Below are 12,247 nucleotides of genomic sequence, written 5' to 3'. Positions count from 1 at the left end.
ACCCAGGAACCCCAGACCCGGCCACACTTGGCTAGTCGGCCCCACAAGCCAATTCCCCCCAGAGGACCGTCCCATCAACCCTGGAGGTGGAACCTGGAAGGAAACATAAAAAACACAAAATCCAACCCCCGGCGGACTTCATTAAACCACCCCGGGGGCAAATAAAACAACCAGCAAACCCTGTTACCCCCCCCCCAGCACACCAAAAGACCCCAGATCACTCCCAGAGCCTATCGTCAGCTCAATTTTGGTGAACGGCACAAAACTACCAAGCTGGGGAAGGAAACAGGAAAAACTAACCCAGTCCCATCCCCTAAGCGCAGCGGAAAACCGGAAATACGTCCAGTGCCCCAAACCGACCATACCACTAGCCCATCGGGGGGGGGGGAACTACCGAAATGGCGAACGGCACAGATCGGCCCACCACTCCGACTGAGGTACGTTCCCGCTGCACCACACCCCGGTAACACCAATGACGAACGGTCAAAGGCCCACCGGGGCTGGAGTGGAACCGGGCATCAACCAAATCCAAAAAAACGCCCCTGACAACCCCCCCCCTAGGTGCAGAGGTTTTCTGAGATACGCTCAGCGTAACCAACCTGCACCACCCCACAACCCAAAAGACAAACGGTCTTAGAGCATGTGAGGTTGGGGTTAGGGAAACAGGGAAATTAAAACAACAAAACAAAATGACCCAATCCTCAAACAGAAATTACCTAAGTCCAAAAAATGAAAACCTATGATTACCTGAGTCCAGCCGAGCTCCGAACTGCCAGTCGTTCACTTCACCAGAACCGTATCTAAATCCCCAAACAATTTATAACCCCTTACATAAAAACAGCCCAAATAACTAAACAACCAAAGATCTGCCCCTTTTTTTTTTTGTGTCCATTATTATGCCTGTCTAAGAACACCTGGAGATACGTTATCACTATCTTTCTTGACGCTTATGTGACCGGGGCAATATGGCGGCTTCAGCTCGTCCGAGCTGCATGGGCTCATCCGCAAGAGGAGCCAGAGGTCCCGTCGGAGGAGTCTCAGTGGGGCGAAGAAGAGGCAGCCCTGATCTGTGTCGGGGAAAGCCCCGAGACGAAAAGACCCGCTCTGATGTCCGCCCTCTCTCGCGTCCACGCTCCTTTATCTGATCATCTAGACAAATAGCCAAAGATATTAGCTCATCTAAATCTTTTGGTTCGTCACGGACTGCTAGCTCGTCTTTTAATGAATCGTTCAAACCATCTACAAACACTCCACTCAAAGCTGCGGCATTCCAACCGGACTGAGCAGAAAAAATTCGGAAATCCACGGAACAATCCGCCGCACTCCGCCTCCCCTTGGGTGACGGAGTTTTCTGCACCGGTATCGATAGTGCCACAGCTGGAGCAGCAGGAAGCAGAACAGCTTGCGCTGCAAGCTCCGTAATGCGAGCATCTGTTTGTTTAATTTGATTTACGAGAGGCCGTAATTGCTCCCATATCTTCTCCAAGTATTCTTGAACTCTTTCAGCAAAAGGAACCGCTTCTGCCGCTGGGTCCATTTTGGAATGGCCGGGAACTACTGTTATGTGCAGACGCGAGTTGAGGAACGGACCAGCGTCTGACTGAACCCAGCGCTGAATAACCAGAAAGCGGTTCCAAAAACAAAACAAATTTATTTCCCTTCAGTGCAATAATTGTGTACAACATAAATATGCGGTTGTCTGGCGAGGTGAAGGACGGCGCGCTCTCCAGCGCCCAAATGGATCGAAGCCCGACGCGTCTGGACCCAGACTCACCGCCGAACACCCCCCAGGTGGACACGACAAACTGACTCTGTGAAGGATGGAAAAGGTGAGGTAAGTCAACAGCTACAACAAATATCCTTCAAAGGCACACACTATCAGCAACACATTCAGGTCTGAATTTAAGCTTTATGTAAATGAGCAGCTTCTCGCAACAGGTGGAGGATCATCATTCCATACGCCAACGGCAGTGAGAAGCGAGCTGCACAGTTCTCATCAATGTTCAAATATACTGCGTAACAAAATACCAAATTACTGTTAACACTTATTCAGACAATCATCACCTCTGATGTGTGCTGACAGCATGTGTCCCTCACCCGTCCTCCTTCACAGGCACGATGTGTCAAACCCAGGCGCGGTCCTCAGTGTCTCACAAACGAACGTCACAAGGTCGAGTTCCCGGCAATTCTGCTTGAACCACTCATGGCTTAAATGCAGAACGCCATCTCATTATCTGCTTCAGCTGAAAGTCTTTAAGTTTACACGTGAGCATCATCCACAGGTGCAGCTAATAATGCTGATGAGGGTGAAGGACTCTTCTGCCAGCACCGTCTCCACAGACAAAAACCAGTTTGCATACCACCTGGAGCGCAAAGAAAAGAAAACAACACCAAAATGTCCCCCAACACACAACAATAATTGTGAAATAAAGGACAAAAGAGACATAAGTCCTGCTCACAGGCTGCTACCAGATACAAGACATGTTCACATCTTCAGTCAAACTCCAGACATCTCCATGTCACTACATATTCAGTCCCTGATTGATCATCACGGCGCGAGACATACGGGAGTGGGATGGTAGTGGGACTGATTTTGAGTGGGAGCTGGATGGGATTGGGAGTCATCTTTACAGGAGTGGGACGGGATGGGATTTATTTTTTTACTCCAGTCCAGTATTGGGACAGGATGGGATTTTTTTTCTGGGAGCGGGATGGGACGGGAGTGAAAATCCACTTCCGTGTCATGCTCTATCACAGACAGCACCCGCCCCTCCCTACACAGACACGTCTGTCTGCAGCTTCTCACACACACACAGACATGAACTGATCTCTGTGTTTGGGTGGATTCTGACTCACGTTGCTCTGTCAGTACTCTTAAGTTTTCTTCAGCTCACCTCTTTTTCGGTTTGTCTGATATTTAAAGTTAAATGGTGAACTTGTTTCCTGTCGTACGTGGAGCATTTGACAAGACAGAGCTGAAAACGGCTCCTGTCGCGTCGGTCACTGCGTCGGGTTATTTATCTATTTATTTTTCTTTTAACCATTTGTTTGCTCTTCGAAGTCAGTAAAAACAGTCAGTAAAAAAAAAGTTGGAAAACTTTGCTTGAACTGAACGCAATGCTTTTGAGAAGAATACAGTGAACAAGGCTGACATTTTATTTCCATTTGCCATCACTGGATGTTTGCATGAATCACCAAGTTCACACAGATCATTAAAAAATAAACAGTCTTACAGACCATTTACACACATGCACACATATAGCTGAACACACAAAGTAACCCATATTAATATTTTTATTGAATATGGCTGCATGCAGTATCTGACACTTTATCACTGCAGTTCATAAAAATAAAGTGGTCAGTTGAACAACCTCTCTGTCTCCCTCTCACACAGTCACTCAGTCACACACACATGCACACACAGACACACATGCACACACACACACACATGCACGCACAGACACACACACACCTTAATCAATATTGTTTAACACTGTGGGAAAAAATGCCAAGAACTTTAGGTAATAAAAACAAATAAATAATTGAAAAAAAATCACAGTTTGATCATAAAATTAAAAAAGAAAGTTGTGTTGAGTATGGCAACTCTTGTTCATGCATACTTAGTTCATAATTTCCTACTACAATGAATCTCAATTCTGAGGCTGTTCTGTTATTCATTCATACAGTTAAGAATATTCATGTTCTGAGTTTATAAAATTTGTTCTGTAAAATAGTTCCTTTACTATTGTGATCAAAAACATATTCATGTTCTGAGTTTATAAAAAAAAAAAACTTGTTCTATAGATAGTTAATTTACTATTGTGATCAAAAACATTGAATCTCAATTCTGAGGCTGTTCTATAAATATTCATTCATAGACTTAAGAATATTCATGTTCTGAGTTCATAAAAACTTGTTTTGTAAATAGTTCTCTTGCTTTTGTGATCAAAAGCATTAATTTGAATTTCAGTTTTGAGGCTGTTCTGTAAATAGTTTTCAAGTATCAGTAAATATTGCAACTTCTGATCAATCCATATCAATTTCAAACTTAATAATGTACTGATTAAAGCCTCAGCCATTTTTGGTTAACCTACACCCACTTCTGGTTTAGGCCATGCCCACTACAAGTACAGATATGGATACAGATAATTTAGATGGTTGAACAGATACAGATAGTGGTGTACTCGCTCATCCCTAGTTTTAACATTTTATATTGTTACTGTGACTAAGCTGATTGTTTTATCTGTAAATTGTTTGTATTTTATTTGTTTTAACGTTCTCTTGATCTTAATTTGTTTATTATGACGTGTGCTGCTGCCTTCTAAAGTGGTTCTCAATGGGCTTTTTATCTGGTTAAATAAAGGTTATAATAACTTCTCCATTTTTTGTGATATATCTCGTGCTATATATATATATATATATATATATATATATATATATATATATATATATATATATATATATAATATGTTTCCCTAAAGACCAATCAGCTGAACATTAGCATTCACCATCTTCTTACAAAATGTGTCTTTGTCAAAAATCATGGCTAATTGAAATTGCCAACAATTATCCACATTGACATCAGAACTGTGTTAAATATCCTTGATAATTATTTTGGGGTTGATTCCTTTCAGTAACTGTTGACATCCTACTTTCTCTATGTGCTGGTTTGGTGGGTGTCTGTGCCTCTACATTGTTATTTTTGCTTTTAATCAAGAGCCTGTCAGTATTCAAAGTGGACGGCTTTTTTGTTTCTGCTCATCACTGCTCTTGTGTTACACATTTCATATTTACAGTATCTGCGTCTTTCTGATTCATCTATTGTTTACTCTCTTTATATTCTGACTTCTGCATTATTAAAGTGCACCATGCTGTGGGTACAGCGGGGAGTAGGAAGGTCTTTGGGATCCGACTGGAGGTCATAAACAAAGTGTCTGCTAATGAAAAGTAGAGGGAAGATAATATTCTAAAATACAGTGTACAATAAGATGACTGATTAAAGGAAAGCCCAACATAAAGACCCTTGTGCAGTGATAGAGTCATTGCTTGCCTGACACCCTGCATTCCACATTCTTTAACGTACACGCACGTGCATGTCAGTGCAAAATATGTAGACATTTGCTGTCTTGGGTTGCAAAAATATATCGGAGCTCTGATATAAATGCTGCCACATGAATCCTTCAAGTGAGGTTGGAGAGTTCACTGGTGGCAGTGAGGCGCTGTAGTCGTCTGGATGCCTTGTTCAAAATCTATGCACTGGGCACAAATCCCAATACACTGCAGGTAGAAGTAATAAGTTCTGTACCAGTGGTATAGTAACGAATTAAAGAATAGATAGAAGATGGTAGATAGATGGTGCTAATAGCATTCTTCTCTACTGTAAGTTAATTATGGTAACATGGTGGTTTTGTGATTAGCACTGTTGCATCACAGCAAGAAGGTCACAGGTTTGAATCTGCCCTGGGCCTTTCTCTGTGGAATTTGCATGTTTCCCCCATGTTTAGGTGGATTCCTTCCAGGTGCTCCAGCTCCTTCCCACTTCCGTAAGACGTGCAGGTTTGGTGAATTGGTGACTTTAAATTGACTAGAGGTGAGCGTGTTAATGGGTTTGTCTGCCTGTATGTGTCGGCTCTGCCATAGACCAGTGTCCTGTACAGGGTGAACTCCACATTGCCCAATGGCTAGTGGGATAAACACGGTAGCCATTGGGTGAGGTGGGATATCCTGCCCCAGTGGCTCTTACCTGAATACTCATTCAGCTGCCCTGCACCCTTGCATATTATTTTATCCCAAATCTGTAGGGTCAGGATTAGGGCTTGGGTTAGTGATAGGATTAGGATAAGGATTAGGGCTAGGATTAGGATAAGGATTATGTTTTTTTTTTTTTTTTAAATGCATAAAAGGTTTGGAAATTTAAACACTACATCTATTTCCAGACCATTGCTTTGGATGCTTCCAGGAGTTTCACACTCATATTTTAAGGCTAAAATCATCTGAAGGTCTGTAAATTTGCAAATTGAAGTCTTAGAACCACTGGTGTCAGTGTCCATCTCCCTGGATTCTTTAATGTGAAGCAAGAGTCATTGGCGCGCTACGGATGGGACACCCGTCCACAACAGACGACTTCACCAGCAAAGGCCACTTCCCATTTCATCTTGATCTTTTATGCTTTTACTTTTTGTTGATCTTTTATGCTTTTACTTTTTGTAAGGTGACCTTGGGTGACTTGAAATGTGCCTCCTAATAAAATGTCTTATCATTATTATTTGCAGACCGGGTGAATGGAGACAGTGCAGATGGACTGTATTGTCCAAATATACAAATAGCGTGACAAACAATCAAACTGAACGATCAAAATCCCCAGAGTGTTGGGGACACACACTGCAGACAGAAACCTTCTCTTTCGTGCACAAACATCACACAGGCAGCTTATCCAGCCGAGAGCATCCAGGAGATGAAATTCCTTTGAACAACTGGAGGTCAGACAATGTGCAGATTGACAATCTGGCTGAGAGCACTTTCTAGACTAGTGGTTGTCAACCTGGTTATCAAGTGCTGTCTGCTGGTACTTGATTGGCTGAGCACACCTGAAAGAGCTAATCAGCTTGTGGTAGTGTAGCGAAAGACGGCATGGTGGCTTAGAGGTTAGCACTGATACCTCACAGCAAGAAGATCATGAGCTCACTTCCTGCAGTAGGGACAGCAGTAGGCGCATTTGACGTGATGTGTTGTGAAACCTCTGAAAACAGATGAACATGGTGCAATCAATAAGTTGTTCTACTGGAATGACATATGATCTGAAAGTGTTAGTATTTAGCTGAATCACTGACTGTAGACCTTTTAAATAATTACAATTTTCTGTTGAATCTTTACTTATTTTTAATTTTTTTCTGTTCTTTTGTCTGAGAATGTGTTGGATGGGTTTCTTTTACATCACCTAGAAATGTATGAAATTCCTGTAATGAGTAAAACAGGATCAGGTGGCATTTAAATTTTTGTAAAATGGTTTGGTTTTTTATTTGTATGAGGGATTTCTCCGTTTCACCGTGTTCTGAGCCTCCACAAAGACTCTGTGTATGGTGAATGCAATGGGGGAATGTAGGAGTTCATCTGCAGGCTAATTTAAATTGATTGAGTGCTGCTGAGTGTAATTGACTTGTACTGAAATCACATATTGGCTTCTGTGAACAGAGTAAACAAGAAGTGGTGCTTAAATAGTCAGCTGATACGTTCCTCCCAGCTCTGATTCCCTCAGGCTGCAGTTGCGCTCAATTACTCCTTCTTATGTTTATTCGATTTATGGTAGGACACATTTGGCATCAGATGTAGTTGTCATTTTCATGACCAGTATCTATTTTTCTTGTATACCAAATGAAGTTGTACTCTGGTCTAAAGCTGGCGTGTTCCTCCCATCCATCAGAAGGATGTGTTCGCATGTTAGGCCACCTAAAACAAGGTCTAAAATCAAGTGCACCTAATGCAATGATTTTGTGGTATTTTATGAGCATAGCACTCAGACTCACCATACACAAGCAGGTTTGCCACATACTGTGTGCAAAGCAACGTGCGTAAGGGCTCCTTCACACATAGCATGAATAAGTAGGAATCAGGGCAAATCACGGCAAAACAGCCCGAATGAGCAAACCACGAAAACATCGAGTCAACATCGGGAGGGACACATGGTTGAGCAGGTGAGAACGCTCATGTGCATGCACGAAACCATTGCAGCGGGAACACTGTGCGAGCAGCTGGAATGTGTGGAACCACATCGTGCTGCTGATGTGGAGAAGAAAAAATAAAAACCAGCTGGAGTGTGTGGAACCACATCGTGTCACTAATGTGGAGAAAAATAAAAAAAATAAAAACCAGCTGGAACGTGTGGAATTGCAATAAAAAGTACATTCCACATGCGGGATTCGAACCTGCAATTTACCATCACTGTCCTTTAACCGGAGCGTAAAATGCCTAAAATCAACAAGGAGATAAACGTATTTAAAAAAAAGAGAAATTAGATGATGTAGACGAAAAAAGTGCTGTAATCACTGACAAAATCACGTTTGTTATGGTGCATTTTTGGTGATACGTGACTGAAAGTGGCGCATTTGTTGCCCTGTTGGCTTGTAGTCGTGTGGCGCGCTGACTGTGGTCTCTGTGTTTTTAATGTGACACGTGTGCACTGAGCCATCATTTGTAGCTGTCAGTGAGTCTCTGGCCAGCGATCAGCTGAACGGCGGCTCGCTGTGCTGTGTGCGCTTTGGCCTCTGGCTGGCCACTCCCAATCTGTACATACATATCAGCATGTCATGCAAGTGTACCCCCCCCCCCGCATGCCACATGTGTTGCGGGGAGATGCGTGAAACACACGCACCCACATGTTGTAGGTGGGGGAGCAACACAGGTGCGATAAACACACACGGCACATGTGTTGAGGGGGGACCCGACACTTTGGCATACCTTGTGTGTTGCTTGGCAACTCCACACCTGTGGGGGCATTTAGACAAATTCCACAGCCAAATTGAAAGTGGTTGCATGCTCACTGTTTTCTTGCCAACATCGTGAATGGCCACACATTTTCTGTGTCAAGTGAGTGGTGTTGGATGTTCATGTGTGTCACCTGGAATTTGGCCGACACCTGCCGAGAGAGGGATCGAATGGGCTCTCACAGGGCACACTCTGTCTTTCGGGCGCTGGTGTGTGCGAATAGTTGTAGTAACAGGTGTACGAGATGTTGGAGGCAGCTCAGATTTTTCATGACTGGCATGCGATCCCTCCTTCATGCGCTAGTGGGCTTCAGTTGTTATGTGTGAAGGGGCCCTAAGCACATAAAAGCAACATGGGACTGAATTAAACACAAAATAATAAAGAAATTTAAGAAATTAATGGAAAAAACAAGTTTGATAACTCTTGCTTGTATCACCTTATAGCCACTCTTCTTCTTCCGCACTGGGTGGAGATAAACAAGGAAGAATTCAGTTGTCACATGGGTTCCAGACATTAAACACTGAAACAAAAACGTATTTGCTGATAAAACATTGTTGTGATCATAACAACCTGTGCTTTGGTAAAAAAAAAAAAATACCACTTCCACTTATAACAGACAAATAATGTTCACGCCAACTTTGTCACAACTCGCATATAGAGGACATGGCAGTAAATGGCAGACAAATGGCTTTTAACTTTAAACATCCATATGTTTGGGTTGAGCTGACACACTTCACATAGAAGGGTACCTGCAGTTAAATTATGCAATTTTCCCATTGGTGTGGATCCAACTGTTATGGCAGTTTTCAGCAGTCTCTCTGCTCACTCAACGTATCCGCGCAGATCCATTTGCTCACTATTCAACATCTCTGCACGTTTTTTCTTGCGTTTGTTCAATGCCACCTCATTTTAAAGGATGACAGGTGGCAGTCTCTCTCATGGCAGTCTCTGTCATGTTCTGTCATGTTTTCTCCAAAATTGTGTCTGTGAATTGTAATTTTGACTTAAACCCATCAAGAAACTCTCATCCACAGTTATGTTGCCTTGAGACTCTGCAGTGACAGAACTGTCAAATATTCTGCTGTTATTTGTGGATAATTCTGCACTAATCTGCCCCCTGGTGTACATACATTTGAGTCCTTTGCCTTCAAAATGCAGGAAAGTATGCTAATGAATACCGCAACGGTGCGAGTTCCTGTTTTGGGTTTGTGTCAGAGTCCGACTGGAAACACACATGCACATGTGTAGCGGCTGCACTCTGCATTATGTTGATATGCCTCCGCCCATTCGCTCCCCTCGGGACGCGAACTCATAATCTCCGGCATGGGAGTCGGACTCTCTAACCAGAAGGCTAAAACCCAGGGCTCTGGCCTTGTGACCAGAGAATCCTTTTAAGCTGTTGGGAGTGAGGTTTACTAACTACATCTGCACAGTGACACCTGCTGGCCTCCATTACACACGCTCAGACCTGCTGTTGACTTACTGCATCTTCTTGCATGCATCCCAGAGAAGATCAGACATCGGAATGAGGTCACTGGCTTTGCCTCTTCTGCCGCTGTGAATAGCACTCCTTCCTCCGGCTCGCCTGCATGGCGGAGGAGCGTCTCGTTTCTCCTCATCCTTCTGGCTCCACTGGGGGGTCAGGGAGCGGTCCACCATCAGCCGTATTGGCCAAAGTATAGCTCTGTAACACACAACTTTCATTTACTTCCCGCCAGGATGTAAAGACTTTCGTTACAGTTTCCTTTTGTGGAATCAGACAATAAGAAGATTAGTGGTGTGTTGAATGTGCAGCTGTCTTGCTCCAGCTGTACCGTGCAGTGTGTTCGATTCAGTCACTTTTGAGATCCCAAATTTAAATTGGTGCCATGCCAGATTCTTTGAGTGTATAAGATTTTTTTATTGTGGGTTGTTTTAGGGCAGCGATGAAGGCGACGTGGACAAGAACAAGTGCTGCACGCTGTGTAACATGTCCTTCACCTCGGCAGTCGTGGCTCAATCACACTATCAGGGTAAAATCCACGCAAAGAGGCTAAAACTGCTACTGGGAGAACAGCCGCCCATCACAACCGAAGGTACGGCCCCATCACTCAAATATTGATCACAATGAAACACATTGCACAATCAAAGATTCTTTACATACTGAATTTACAACCACATTTTTGTTGTTCCTTCTGAAAGCTGGCCCACACTTTTGACCTTTTTTACCACTCAGACATGATTGAATCACACACATCTATCATTTTAACAAAGTAGAGGGGATGGACATGCGCTCTCTCTCTCTCTCTCTCTCTTATTGAGTTAAACTTTTGTCTTTTATTGTATTTTATTTTGTGAGGCGCTTTGTACATAAGCTTAGACAGCTTGTTGTTACCTATATTATAGCCAAGTGGCCTTTGTGTCCGTGCTTGCACGCGGGCGTGCGTATAGCTTCAATCACACCAAAACCAAGGAGAGCGGACATTTGCCATTTGGTACCCTAACCCTAACACTGTGAAAACGGAAAGTTGATAGGACTAATATTTTTGGAGAAATTAGCAATTTTTGCTAACCAGTACACAATGAATGTTGTGCTGCAATGCACCATGGGAGTTTGAGGTTTTAAATGTTATTGTGGTTTATGTTAGTTGTACAGTGTTAGTGTTATTTATTTTTTGTGTGTGTTTTTGTAGTTCAATTGGTTTAGTCAGTTTAGTTAAGTCTCATGTTGCTGTTATCACGAGTGAGGTAAGTTTCATGTTGTGGATACCATGAGTGAAATGTGTACTACGTTTGATGCCTTCCGCCATCATCTGTTTCTTCATGTCTAAAATTAGAAGCACCTGCTTGCAGCAGAATGAAAAAATGACAAAAAGCTCTCCGTGGGTGCTTGTGTGTGTGTAACTTCGATCACAGAGAAACAGTGGAAGCTGACATTTGCCATATGCAGTTTGGGTCAAGGATGAACAGCGCTACAACGTAACATTAATAGGACTAATATTTTTGGAGAAGCTATGGATATTCACAAACAACATTGAACAATGAACGTTGCAAACTACATTCTGGACTCACACGCCATTCTGGCAGGGGGTGGTAGATCATCTGAACATATGTTAAAAGTGTGAGATCATCTGAACATGTGTTAAAAGTGTGAGTGCGTGATTTTTTTTAGTAAGCTCCAAGTAAGTGCATAATATAATTGTCAATACATTAAAAATACATGGATGACACAAGAAAGGCAGAACATTTATTTCCATTGTGGTCCATTTAAAAATCAAATGACAAAATAGAAGTAATAATAATAACAATAATAATAATAGTGTATATATGATAACAACAACCTGTTAACATGTGGCCCGGGAAAGGGAAGCCTGGGGTCCCCTGCTAGAGCTGTTGCTCCCCTCGACCCGAACCCAGATAAGCGGTTGAAGATGAGTGAGTAATTAACAGGAAATAAAAGGGTTCAGTTCCTCTTGTAAAAATGGCTGAGATCTAAAGTTCTAAAAACATTCTGGAATCGCACACCATTCCAACTCTTTATACAAGCTTTGCTTAATTTATTACCAACCTTGAAAAATGTCAGCTAAAAATGTTAACGCTAGTTATTGTTATGATTATTATTATAGTTGTTGTTGTTATTGTTGTTGTCATTGCCTTTAATGTTGTAGTAACAGCAGTGAATCTGCCTTTTATTGTGAAAGGTCACAGTGGGAGGTATGTTTCTTTCTCCTTGTGCGTTGGTTGATGGTGACTTCAGTGCAGAAAAGTTTTTAACAATCTCAGTTCA

At 42.6% G+C, this 12,247-nt stretch overlaps 1 protein-coding gene across 3 annotated transcripts in view; it reads left to right on the top strand.

The window, feature by feature from the left end:
• The window catches only part of zmat4a (zinc finger, matrin-type 4a), a 376,811-nt gene that overhangs the window by 196,884 nt on the left and 167,680 nt on the right, over positions 1–12,247 (top strand). For all 3 annotated transcript variants that reach the window (XR_004560878.1, XM_034171037.1, XM_034171036.1), the window contains exon 4: positions 10,400–10,556. Coding sequence is in view for 2 of the 3 variants with exons in the window: in XM_034171037.1 (XP_034026928.1) it covers positions 10,400–10,556 (157 nt within the window). In the remaining variant the exon portion in view is untranslated. The remainder of the gene's footprint in view (positions 1–10,399; positions 10,557–12,247) is intronic.

The sequence above is a fragment of the Thalassophryne amazonica genome, chromosome 5 (genome assembly GCF_902500255.1).
Source record: "Thalassophryne amazonica chromosome 5, fThaAma1.1, whole genome shotgun sequence".
Lineage (NCBI taxonomy): Eukaryota > Metazoa > Chordata > Actinopteri > Batrachoidiformes > Batrachoididae > Thalassophryne > Thalassophryne amazonica.
Note: the sequence above shows the minus strand (reverse complement) of the source record. Positions and strands in the feature narration are given on the sequence as shown.